Raw genomic sequence first — 13,989 nt, 5'->3', positions numbered from 1 at the left:
ATAAACTTAAAAAAAAAAAAAGATGTGTGAACAAGTAGCATTTTGTTTTGACAGATAATTTGTAATACTTGAATCTTCTAAGGAAATCATAAAATAAGGATTTTATTAGAAAATAAGCAAAAATTTAACTTAGTTTGCATTGATACATAAGAACAGGAACTACTTTTTTAGGGTTGAAGTGTTAAAATATTTCTTTTACCTTGGTTAGTACCTTTTGCTGCTTCAGATAATTGTGATGTTGTATTATACTTAAGTTAGATCACAGTTTAGCTCTCACTAAGTTCTTTTAAAAAGCTACTCCAAATAGAAGGATAAGAGATTTAAAATGACTTTCTGTATTTTAAATATATGTTGTCCTCCTTTTGGCTAGTTTTGCATTTACTGTTGTATTATGTTCCATCACTTGGCTTCATCTGTAACTTGTCCTTTTTTCGTATCTAGGTACGTTGTATGTTAAACATTTGGGGTGTGATGCTCTTCATTAGATTGTCATGGATTGTGGGTCAAGCTGGAATAGGTAAGTGAAGTTACATACTGCTTGCTTCATTTGAGAATGAAAAAGGAAAGTAGCCGTGTGCCCTTCTAGGCTGTGAACCTCATAAATTGTGAACAATTTGTTTTCTGGTTGGTATCAGATTATTGTCTTAATGTTACTTTTTTCATAATTTTGATTTGTTCTAAAATGGGATAAAAATAAGATAATTATTAAATATAATGCAAATTTTGTGTACTAACCAGTTCTAGATGAGGCAGGTTGAAATAAATAGAAGTATTCTCATCTCATTTCTTTTTCCCTAAAGGTCTCTCGGTTGTTGTAATTATAATGGCCACTGTTGTGACAACTATCACAGGATTGTCTACTTCAGCAATAGCTACTAATGGATTTGTACGTGGAGGTAAATTCAGTATTTTTATATCATTGTCACCAGATTACAGTTAATAAATAAATTGAGATTTAAATTTTAAATTATTTTTATCTTAAAAAAAGCAACATAAGCCTATAAAGGTGAAAGAGTTGCTGCTAAGCGCTTTCAACCTGGCGTATTTGAAAATAGAATTTAATTTTGGCCCATACACAAACATGTATGCTTTAAACTACTTAGTATATTCATTGTATTTGGTAGCAAGAATGGAACTTCTGACTAGGTTTCTTCTCAGTTGGGTTGTCCCTTACCTCCTCCTTGGTTACAGGCCTTGGATCAGTAGCATGCATCCTGTATATAGTCAGTATTATATAGGTGTAACCTCATTCCTCCTCCTTTATGAAAACATAGGCAGAGTTCTTTTCCTGTGATCTGACAGCTTGTGTGAGTTCTACCTGGGACTTTGAGTCTATGCTATCAACTCTAGCTTTCTTTTTTGGGTGCCTTGGGGCCTCTTTCATTGGAGTCACAAGATCAGTCTTGTGAGATTTAACCCTCCCAGGGAGAGCACCCAGGAGACAGGAGAATGGCATTGGAACCCCTGTGAACAAAAAGAAAAGAAATACATTTTCTAAATCAATTCATCATTTAGCTGGAGTGAGGAGATCCCTAGAGAAAGGAAAGAAAATGGATTTTACCAGCTCCTGTACAGTTGTCATTGCAGATCAATTGAGAAGAGCATCTACCTGTAACATCTGCCTCACCTGTTTAACAGATCCGTGTTTGACATTATAGATACATAATTCCTGTTTTGTCTCAGATATTTAGAGAACTAGATTGAGCCTTTCATTTTTCTTCATTGTCTTCATATTTCTTACATACCAGACTATCCAGATCACTATGGTCCTGGGGGAAACTGGTAGCAATATGACCATGCTGAGCATGCATGACTGTTGACTGAAGTTGTATGTGTACATGAGTCTAGATTGAGCTATACTGGGGTGTAAGATGTGGATATGCCCCAAAGAGTTAATCAGACAACACAAAGAGATAATTTTTGTCTATGTACTAGGTGCCCTGTGCTTCATTTATTTCTGCTACTGTTGGGGAATGGAAGTGAAATGAGAAATGGACATGTTAGACCAGCAAATTATCAAAGTATTTCTCCTTATCTTCAGGCTTTCCAGTCTAGATTGTAATGGGGGCAGTGGGACATGAAGCTGCTGGTGGCATGAACCCCAGGGATTATTCTCCAAGTGAACACAAACTTAGGAGAAGCATAGATTTTCCTGCCTTGTGACTAAAAAAGCCATTTCATCTTTCAATACTACCGGTAGTTTTCATATATATTCTTAAACACATCTACTTCAGAGACTTTGACCACGTACTTTGAACCTTTGCTAGAAGGCATTCATTTTTCATTTGTCAGTTGGTGACTTTGGAAACCTGGCTAATCCTTTACAGACATCTGCAGTGAAAGTTTTTTGAAGATATTTTTTCAATGACAGTAAGCCCCTTTTGTCACCTCTTTATCTGCTTTATGGACTTGGACAGCCCTAAAGGGATTTATTTTGGTGTCATGAAAAAACAGCATTTTCCACGTGTGAGAAAGTAGATACAGGTCTAAATCTGGCAAGAATATATTGCACCCTGTAGTCATGATTTTAAATTGAAACTATTGGTGTGACTTACACATTTTATACCAAAAGTGCATGTTGCTTAGTTCTGTACACAAAAATTATGTATAACATGATCATCCCAGTAGCAGTGAGCCCCTCTAGTGCTCGCGTGGTATATATTCATTCAGAGGAGCCAAGGGACCTTGGAGAAATGATTGGTTCCAGATCTGGGCTGGAAGTGTAGAAGAGCCTAAACATCTTTTCACATTGAAAAGTAAAGAAGGTAGGATAAAGACTACTAGTTTAAGGTAAAAAGGACCAGGATCCAACTTGAAGATGTTGATGCTGAGTTAAGTTTGGATAATTTGAACAGCAATACTACTACTCCTAAGTGATTTGAATGAAGACATAATGTAAAATCCTTCTTAAGTTCATAAACACCACAAAAAAATCTTTATTTTTTACCTTTGAAGAATGCTAGGGAACTAATTTGTTAAGAGAATCAATAAATAAACGTAAAGAAATCTCATGTTGAATAAAGTTTTCCTGGATGAAAGTTTTTTTTTACCTAAACTCAGTGTGACCAAGAAATTGATGAGATTTGTTCTTTGATAACTGTTGCACATAGCAAGAGAAGGAAAGAGAATTAAAACATTCCAACTTTGTAAGCTCAGTAAAAGTATCTGTGATGTATTGTTTCCGAAGAAATTAAATCTGAATTATATTATGCCTGTAGCTCCAGGAAGCATTTTATAGAATATCCAGAGGAGAAAAGAACTTATTAAATGACACTATATTATTAGAGAGAAGACAAACCATGAGAGACTCCTAACTCTGGGAAACAAAGGGTTGTAGAAGAGGAGATGGGTGGGGGGATAGGGTAACTGGGTGATGGGCATTAAGGAGGGCACATGATGAAATGAGCACTGGGTGTTACACTATATGTTAGCAAATTGAATTTAAATGAAATTTTAAAAAATGCGTGACACTACAGCATGCTGGCAGCACATGCCAGACTAGGAATCTCTATGGAACAAGGAATTTTTTTTTCTTCCTTAAATTATCTCTATACCCGATGTGAGGCTCAAACCCACAGCCCTAAGATCCAGAGTTGTGTGCTTCACCAACCATGCCATCCAGGCACCCCAGGAATCCTTCCTTGTTCAATGTAATTCTCCAAGGAGGAGGAAGAGTGGGACTTGAGGTTTAAAACAGACTGGAAGAGACTCATATAGGTGTGAATTTGCCATTTGTAACAGTAAATTCCTTTTGTCTTTAAGTGGGATGGGACCAAGAATGTCAGATTTGGATCTCCTCTATCCCAGTCACTGAGGACTTGATTTTTACTTGTTTTCTTAAAATGGTTACATGATGAAGAGAGGAGTAGAGGTAGAAAAATCTACAGGGTCAGGGTTCCAAAGGCTTAGATTGGAGAAATGGAGGGATAACATGAGAATAGTGAGGTCTGGAGACCCATCTCAATTTTCTATGAACTGGAGGTTGATTATTAACAGAATTAATAAATATTGTACCTAAAAGTTGTGGTTGGTCTGTATAGTAATTTCAATTTATAGAGCTCCTTTTGAACTTGCCTAGCTATCTTATTAATATAAAGACTGTTTTGAGGTTGTGTTCAACTGTTGATGTTGATTTTTAATCATAACATTTATTTATATTTTATTAATATTGAATAATATTTTATTCTCAGTTTATAGGGTATGTTTTTAGTTCTTTGGCAGTATGTGAAATACATACTTTTCTTAGCACTGTGTGCTTTTTACCAAGTAATCATAACATTGACTTTAACAGTACATTTTAGAAATTAAACAGCAATCTAGAAAAGTATAGTCATTTTTTAAAATATGAAGTGACTGCTAGTTTGTAAACAAATATAATAATGTCCAATTATGAAGTCTAGGATAAAAATAATATGGCAATGTTCAAAATTTCTAAAAAAATCAAAACTTAGAAGATAAAAGATGGGTAGTTTCAGGCTTGATTAGTTTTTAGGAAGGATTTGAGGGTGCTAAAATAGAGAATCTTGTCCTCAGTTCTCTGCTTGTGCAGAATAAGAATAGCAGTACCAAGTAACTTGGGCAGGTACCTCTTCACCTCTTCTCTGCCACAGTCCCTGGCCTAACAGACAGATACATTCTACAGATGATTGTAGCCTGCAAGGAGCCCAGAGCTCTTAACTATTTTGCAAAACCTTATATGAGAGCTGCATTTTACGTGTGGGCCACATGCAGCAGGTTCTCGAAGAGAGTGCTGGCCAGCAGCCACTTCTACTTAGATTTGCATTTTCTAGATGTCACAGATCAGAGTTCTTCCATCCTCTTTCATAAATGAGTCTTATGAATATGGACTCATTTATAAAATAGTAAATACTGTGTTTTTGAATCATGTTTTATTATATATGCTGAGCATTAGGTTCAGTATACTTTCAAATAAAAATCCAGGTTACATCAAAATCAGGCTGTTCTGAAAATGTAAAATTAATATAAACCTGCCTATTCCATAATGGAAATGAAATTTTATCTTATATTTCAGTCATTGGCAGATAATTGTTGAGCTCTTTGTGACAGGCACTGGGTTTGTAACAATGAAAGACAAGATCCTATTTTCTTGGAGCCCTGTTCAGATAATAGTGGCAATTATTTTTTGAAATCTAACTGTGAGGCGTGATACATGAAACTTAACTGCTAGGAATGATAATGTAGTTTTGCCATAGATTACCTATGGCATTTCATGCAACATTGTTGTTAATCAGAGGTATAATTTGTATGGATGAGGAGAACAAAAATGAAACAATTATACTTGTTTTTTCAACAAATTTAAATTTCATGCAGATTTTACTGGTGAATCTTTTTTAAGAGTCTGTAGTATGTCAGATTTGTGTTTATATACTCCTATCTTTTTCATTTCTCTGAAATAATTGAACACCTCCTCATTTCTCTATATAGGTAAAATTAAACATTGAAAGTAATACTAACATTTTTTGCATGGATTGTAAGTGACAAAGTGCTTTCTGTATTGGTAAAATCAGATTATCATTTGTCAGATTTTTTTTTTAGTCCATTATATAACTGTTCTTCCTGTCATCACCAAACAAGGAGTTGTAACTTAGAATTAAACTCCATAGTTCTTCCCTTTTATTGCTAATTTATTTCAAATTACAACTTTCTATATCAGTAAAATGTCTGAAAAAGCTGTAATAAGCAGTTCTGTAACAGCTATATTTTGAAGTTTTATTAGACTTACGCATAATACTGTGTTTTCGGTTTAGTTAAAAAAACAAAAACAAAAAAACACTACTTATAAGCCACAAGTAGTCCAAATGTGAATCTGGCAAGCAATTGTAAATACTTGTAAATAGTTTTCTCTTCGACTCATTTGGTGGCATTTCAATTTTGCCAGTCTTTAATGATTAAAAATACTTTAACTTGGTTCCGAAACTGTCTGCCTCAAAATTAGGGCTATATACCCTGATTCTTCAAGATTAACTAATTCAAGTGACCAGTCACAGTGATAATACAGCACCTAGTCCTAGTTTGAAGATTTCATGTTGCTTGACACATTTTTTTCTCTACTTGACCTAATGATGGCAACAGAATAGAGGAAATTTGCCCAATATTAAGAGGCAAACAAACTATTATATATTGGTAAACAGGGTATTAGAATGTATTTCCTAGAACGATAAACAAGATGGATATAGGATCCATTTGGATCTCTTAAAACTCTGTTGTATGGTTATAGAAAATGGTTCCTTGGAATTTTACATAAGGTAGCTTTGGATAAACTATTCAATGAGTGTATAGAAGTAGGTAGTTTACTGCTGTAAGAACTCTGGTGTATTTTCTAATCATATTATAGGAACTCTGAGTAGCAATTGTTAGTTTATTTTCTCATTGATAATGTTATATTTTTGTTATTTTCACCTTTTGATTTGTTTCTTCCTTGATACACCAACAAAACCTTTATTTTACACAATTTCCACAGATACTGTAAAATACATAGATGATTCATTTTACATATATTGATCTTTTCATCCATGGGAAATACAGGATGTCTGGTCACAAACTTTTCATTTTCCTCTGTTTTTTGGGTAACAACTTTTTGAAGTTTTTTATTAGTTAGAAATTTCGAATTTTTTAAGTGTAGTTGACCCATAGTGTTACCATTAGTTTCAGATACAACTTTGTGATTTGACAAGTTGATATATTATGCTACGTTCGTAAGTGTATAGGTACCATCTGTCCCATTACATCCCTGTTATAGTACCATTGGCTATATTCCTTATGTTGTGCCTTTTATTCCTGTGACTTAGTCTTTCAGTAACTGGAATCCTTTATCTTCTTTTCCCCTTCATCCACTTTGTTCAACGTCCAAGTCCCCTCCCCTTTGGCAACCATCAGTTTGTTATCTGTATTTATAGGTCTGACTCTGCTCTTTATTTGCTTTTTCATCTGAGGGTTTTTTTTTTTTTCAGATTCCACCTTTAAGAAGAATCAAAGTCTTTTTTGTCTTTTTCATTGTGCCTTATTTTACTTAGCATAATACTGCCTAGGTCCATCCATGTTGCCTCAAATGACACAGTCTCATGCTTTTTTATGGCTGTGTAATATTCCATCACACACACACACACACACACACACACACACACACACCCTTATCTATTTGTCAATTGGTGGACACTTAGGTTCCTTCCATATTACTTCAACATAATATCTATGAAAATTCTGAGAGCATTTTTCACAGAAATAGGAAAAATGGTCATGGAACCATAAAAGACCCTGAATAGTCAAGCAGTCTTGAGAAGGAACAAAGCTGGAGGCATCATAGTTCCTGATTTCAAACCATGTTTCAAAGCTATAGTAATCAAAAGTATGGTGGTCGCATTAAAGGTGCATAGACCTGTGGAATAGAATCAAGAACCCAGAAATAAACTTAGGTCTATACACTAATCTAGTATTTGACAAGGGAGCTCAAGAATACTCAATGTGAAAAGGATAATCTCTTCAGTGGGAAACTGGATATTCACGTACAAAAGGAATTAGACTCCTGTCGTAGACCACTCATAAGAAATTAACTCCAAGTGGATTAAGGACTTAAATCTAAGACCTAAACCCATGAAATTCCTAGAACAAATTATAGGAGTGAAGCCCTATACTTTGGCCTCACTAGTGATTTTTTTGGATAGAACACCAAAAGCAGAAGAATGAAAGCAAAAATCAGCAAATGGGACTGTATCAAACTACAGTGCTTCTGCACTGCCCAAGAAACCGTGAGCAGAAGGAAAAGACAATCTACAGAATGGCAGAAAATAATTGCAAATCATATATCTGATGAGGGGTTAATACCCAAAATAGAGAAGGAATTACACCTCAATAGCAACAAACCAAATAATCTGATTAAAAAATGTACAAAAGACCTGTATGGACATTTCTCTAAAGAAGACAAGTTCATGAAAAGGTGGTCAACATCACTAATCATCATGGAAATGCAAATCAGAGCCACAATGAGTTGCCACCTTGTACCTGTTAGAAAGGTTATCATCAAAAAGGCAAGAGATAATAAATGCCAGTGAGAATGTGAGAAAAGGGGACACTTGTGCACTATTGGGGATGCAAATTGGTACAGCCACCCTGGCAGACAATATGGAGGTTCTTCAAAAAACAGAACTACCATATGATCCAATAGTCCCACTTCCTTGGTATTTATGCAGAGGAAATGAAATCACTATTTGTTAGAGATGTTTGCACTTCTTTGTGCAATGTTTGTGTTCATTGCATTACTCATATAGCTAAGACATGGAAACAACTTAAGTGTTCACTGATGGATGAATAAAAAAAAAATCACACACACAAATATTTAGCCATTAAAAGGATGTGTTACCATTCGCAACAACATAGATGGACCTGAGGGCGCTATACTAAGTGGAATAAGTTAGAGAAAGGCAAATGCTATATAATCTTACATATATGTGGAATCTAAAAAAGCCAGACTGCTAGAAACAGAGTGTAGAAAGGTTGTTACCCGGGGTTGATAGGTAAGGGAAATGATGAGATGTTGACGAGACTTTCATTTATAAGAAGTAGTTATGGGGATCTAATATACAGCATGCAGACATCATGAGTATTGTATACTTGAAAATTCCTGGGAGTAGATCTGAAATGTTCTTATCATAAAACAACAAAAATGGAAATTCTGTGTGGTGAAGGATATATTAACCTTATTTTGGTAAACATTTTGCAACATGTACAGGTGCATGTTGCATTGTGTATCTGAATATCATATGTCAGTTATATCTCAGTAAAGCTGGAAAAATATTAGTTGACCCTACACTGGACACTCTGGTGGTCCCCTTGTTAAATTTTTATTTTTAAAGATTTTATTTATTTATTTGAGAGAGGACCAGCAGAAGGGAGAGTCAGAGGGAGAGGGAGTAGGAGAAGCAAGCTTCCCACGTGGGAGTCAATCCCAGGACCCCGTGATCAAGACCTGAGCTGATGGCAGACACTTAACTGACAGCCACCCAAGCATCCCAAATTAACTTTTATTTTAACTGGAGTCCATTACCCTTTAAATTTCATTTTATGTGTTTTCCTACCTTATAGTTGGATCCATTTGTGTTCTAAATTGAATTACTTTCAAGCTACTCTTTGAAGGAAGTTCATTTTGGTAGAAAATGTGTGTCAGACTTTGATTTTGTTCAGAATTACTTACCCATACCTGGATCACATGTTGACTGTGATTTTTCAAGATCATATTGGACAATAAGATTTCTTGTGCAGTTTTTATCAAGGATGAGCAATAGTTATAATAAAAGAAGGTTGGGATCCCTGGGTGGCGCAGCGGTTTGGCGCCTGCCTTTGGCCCAGGGCGCGATCCTGGAGACCCGGGATCGAATCCCACATCAGGCTCCCGGTGCATGGAGCCTGCTTCTCCCTCCGCCTGTGTCTCTGCCTCTCTCTCTCTCTCTCTGTGACTATCATAAATAAATAAAAAATTTAAAAAAATAAAAATAAAAATAAAAGAAGGTGAAATAGTTCAGAGGAAATTAACCTGGACTTGGACAGGTTTGTTGGTATTTCTAAATATCAAAACTTTTTTCACATTAATATGCAACATTTATTCCATGTTAGCAGATAAAAAGAGCTATGTATTGACTGGTAATTGAACCATGTGTATTTTTTTTTCTTAGAGTTTTATTGAGATATAATTAAAATACAGCACTGAGTAAGTTTGAGATGTTACAGCAGAATGATTATACTTACATATATTGTAAATAAGTTGCCATAATAAGTTTAGATAACATCCATCATATCATGTAGATATAAGGGAAAAAGAAAAAAAAACATGTTATTTTCCTTGTGAAGAGAACTTTTAAGAGCTGTGTGTGGTTTAAGAAATGTCTCTTTTGTGGCATAATTGGTAATGTGGCATCCAGAGTGCACGTTCAAAAGGATAGTAAGTACTGCTCCTCCCTTCCTGCCTAGCTGTGTGTGGGTTTTTGTGTATTTTATTTTGAAAGTCCCATTTAATTTGAGTTCAGTTCATTTGTTCTGAATATTCTTAATAGCTGTATCTGATAATCCTACTTTCTACAAAAATTGATTAGTAAATGGAGCTCTAATCAAAAATTGCTCCTGACCATGCACATTCGCACTGGTTAATTATGGGTTTTTCATTTTATTCTTATTAGAAAAAACTAGGTGATCATTGATTAATGCTTGAAAACAAAAATTGGCAAGACAGAACTCACTAGAAAGTGAGCTGTCAAATCTACTGACTCCTGATTAAGAAACAGGATATGGTTGATTTTTTTAATAAAATGTCTACTTAGCAAAAAACCTTTGTTACCCTTCCACCATTCATGAAGTTCTGTAATTTAGGTAATAGGCAAGGAAACGATTTTTAGTATTTTGCTCAAATTTAAAATAGAATTGTAATAAAACTTTATTTTTCCCAGGAGTTTCAGGTTAATTCTTAGAACAGTAAGAATAGTTAAAACAGTCATTTTAGTGTTGATTTTACTTGTAAGACTAATCAACACATCACATGGTCTTTTCGTGGTCACCTGTTACATAAAGTCACAATTTATCCAAATCTCTGTGTCCTCATGTAAAACGAAGAGTCAAGCCTGATGACCATTGACTTGCCTTATTGTGCTAGGATCCTGTGAGGTTACAACCTAAGAATCACAGAAGTAAATGGAGAGGGAGTGTGCTAGGTGGTGATGATGAATCTGGTCACAACTCTGTTCATTTTGCATATGTTCCATACTAATCCCCAACTTGGGTTGGGTTCTTTGTTTTTACAAAAAAAAAAAATATATATATATATATATATATATATAGAGAGAGAGAGAGAGAGAGAGAGAGAGAAAATGTTGGATTTCATTGCCTTTTTAAAAAAAGATTTATTTGAGAGAGAGACTCACCAGTAGACTACCTGCTGAGCATGGAGCCCACTGCAGGGCTCCCATCTCATGACCCTGAGATTGTGACCTCAGCCAAAATGAGTCAGATGCTTGGGGGATCCCTGGGTGGCTCAGCAGTTTGGCGCCTGCCTTCATCCCAGGGCGTGATCCTGGAGTGTCAGGATCGAGTCCCACTTTGGGCTCCCTGCATGGAACCTGCTTCTCCCTCCTCCTGTGTCTCTGCCTCTCTCTCTCTATGTCTATCATAAATAATAAATAAATAAATATTTTTTTAAAAAAATCTTTAAATAAATAAATCTAAAAAAAAAGTCAGATGCTTAGTGGATTGATCTCCTAGACTCCCCGATTTAATTGCCTTTTAAGAAAAATTTCTCAAAAAAAAACAAAGGAAAACCAGTTTAACACATAGTCCAACTTAAAAGTGACTTGACTCCTTTCATTATATAAGCAGTGAGCTGATGAACTTGCTTAGGACCCATTTAATCTTCTCTTGAAGTCTAAAGCATGAAGATTTTTTTTTGCTATATATCATTTTGACTAGGGTAGTTTTTAAGTTTTAAAATGCTATTTTTTTTTAAGATTTTTAATTTATTTATTTATTCATGAGAGACACAAAGAGAGGCAGAGACATAGGCAGAGAGAAAAACAGGCTCCATGCAGGGAGCCCCACATGGGACTTGATCCAAGACTCCAGGATCATGCCCTGGGTCAAAGGCAGATGCTCAACTGCTGAGCCACCCAAACATCCCTAAAATGCTAGTTGTTGACAGTAGATTTATAGTTGACTAGATCAATATTATTGAAGTAAAATTCACATGTAGTGAAATGCATATATTTTAAGTTTATAGCTCTATAAGTTTTTTTTTTTAAGATTTTATTTATTTATTCATGAGAGACACACAGAGAGAGAGGCAGAGACACAGGCAGAGGGAGAAGCAGGCTCCATGCAGGGAGCCTGATGTGGGACTCGATCCCAGGACTCCAGGATCACGCCCTGGGCCAAAGGCAGGCACTAAACCGCTGCGCCACCCAGGGATCCCAGCTCTATGAGTTTGAATAAGTATATAAACCTAGCTCAAACAAAATACACACTATTTTCATCATACAAGAACGTTCCTTTATAATCATTCCCTCTCCTCTAGTGCAAGATGGAATTATATTCTGTCGAAGGTACTCTTTTTTGTGTGTGTCTCACCACAATATGGTGTTTTTGGGATTCATTCATGTTGCTCTATGTTAGTAGTTTTTTGTAGTGAAGTATTAATCTATATTACTCTATTTTATGACTGTACACTTATAGTAATAAAATTAGTACCTATTGCTGGACATTTATTTTAGTGTTATGCTAGTATGAATAAGCTAATAGGAGCAGTCTTGTACAAGTCTTAGTGGTTGTATTTGTTTTTACTCATGTTGGGAGATTACCTATAAGTGGATTTGTTGATTTGTGTGGTACTTGTGTGTCTTATTTATAAGAATTGCCAAATGGTTTTCCATAGTGATTGTACCATTTTATACTACCATCAACAATATATGAGACTCCCACTTTGTCCTTGTTATATATTTTTAATTATAGCTCTTCTTGTGGATGATTAATTATGGTAAGCATCTTTTTGTGTGCTTATGACCACTTGTATATCTTCTTTTGTAATATATTGAAATCTTTTGCCAATTTTTAAATTGTATTATTTTTTATTTATTTGTACTAGATTTTTTGTACATTCTGAATATAGTTGATTGTCTAACATAAGTAGTGTGTGTTTCTTTCCCCAGTTTTTGACTTGACTCATCATTTTTATAATTTTCCTAATCCTGTCTTTCAGAGTGTCAAAGTTTGCCATTTTGATGAAATCCAGATTCTTGGGATTCCTTTTATTATACTGGCCTGAAATTTTTCGTTTAACCCAAGATCATTAAGATATTCTTTTCTGTTTTTGTTTGGAATCTTTATAGTTTTAGCTTAGGTTTTTGACTGTCAATGGTCTCAAATTAACTTTTGTTTATTAGTGAGACAAAGGTTGTGGTTCTCTCCTCTCCCTTTCTCCCTTCTTAGATATCCACTTGGTCTATTACCATTTGTTCAAACAGCTAGCTTTTCTCTTTTGAATTAACTTTGATGCCCTTGTTGAAAAATCAATTATCTGTTTATTGTCTGGACTATATATTGTTCCATCGATAAGTTTGTTTCTCCCATTATGCCAATTACTATTGATTGTTTAATTCTATACTTTCTAAGTCTTCCAACTTTGTTCTTTTTCAACATTGTTTTGGCTCTTTTGGGTCCTTTGCATTTCTACCTAAATTTTTGAATTGGGCATACCAATTTCTACTAAACAGAACAAAAAAACCATAAAATCTTGATGGAGTTTGGTAATTCATTTTTTTTTTGGGAAGGATGGTAATGTTAACAATATAGAATCTTCCAGTTTATGAAAATGGTATATCTCTCCATTTATTTAGATCTTTTGTTTCTTACAGGAGTGTTTTTTTTATTTTTTAGTATAGGTGTTTTGCGTATTTTATTAAATTTATCCTTAAGTGTTTCGTGTTCTTTGGCAATAAATGGTATTTGTAAACTTTATTTTCCATGTTTTTGTTTCTTGTTTAGAGAAGTAAAATAGACTTTTGTATTTTGACACCATTACTGTCTGATCTTGATTAATACAAACAGACATGTCATCTGTGAATACACATGGCTTATACTTTTACTTGCCAATTTTTAGGATTTTTTTTAATAAATTTATTTTTTATTGGTGTTCAATTTACCAACATACAGAATAACACCCAGTGCTCATCCTGTCAAGTGCCCCCCCCCCCCAGTGCCCATCACCCATTCACTCCCACCCCCCGCCCTCCTCCCCTTCCACCACCCCTAGTTCGTTTCCCAGAGTTAGGAGTCTTTATGTTCTGTCTCCCTTTCTGATATTTCCCACACATTTCTTCTCCCTTCCCTTACATTCCCTTTCACTAGTATTTATATTCCCCAAATGAATGAAAGCATATAATGTTTGTCCTTCTCCGATTGACTTACTTCACTCAGCATAATACCCTCCAGTTCCATCCA

The 13,989-nt window shown here is 35.0% G+C and overlaps 1 protein-coding gene across 2 annotated transcripts in view; it reads left to right on the top strand.

The window, feature by feature from the left end:
* The window catches only part of SLC12A2 (solute carrier family 12 member 2), a 113,040-nt gene that overhangs the window by 28,738 nt on the left and 70,313 nt on the right, over positions 1 to 13,989 (top strand). For both annotated transcript variants that reach the window (XM_041760796.1, XM_041760795.1), the window contains exons 3-4: positions 442 to 517; positions 801 to 896. In XM_041760796.1, coding sequence (XP_041616730.1) covers positions 442 to 517; positions 801 to 896 — 172 coding nt within the window. The remainder of the gene's footprint in view (positions 1 to 441; positions 518 to 800; positions 897 to 13,989) is intronic.

Source organism: Vulpes lagopus, chromosome 7 (assembly GCF_018345385.1).
Source record: "Vulpes lagopus strain Blue_001 chromosome 7, ASM1834538v1, whole genome shotgun sequence".
Lineage (NCBI taxonomy): Eukaryota > Metazoa > Chordata > Mammalia > Carnivora > Canidae > Vulpes > Vulpes lagopus.
The sequence above is the reverse complement of the archived record's forward strand: the minus strand, read 5'-3'. Positions and strand labels throughout refer to the sequence as shown.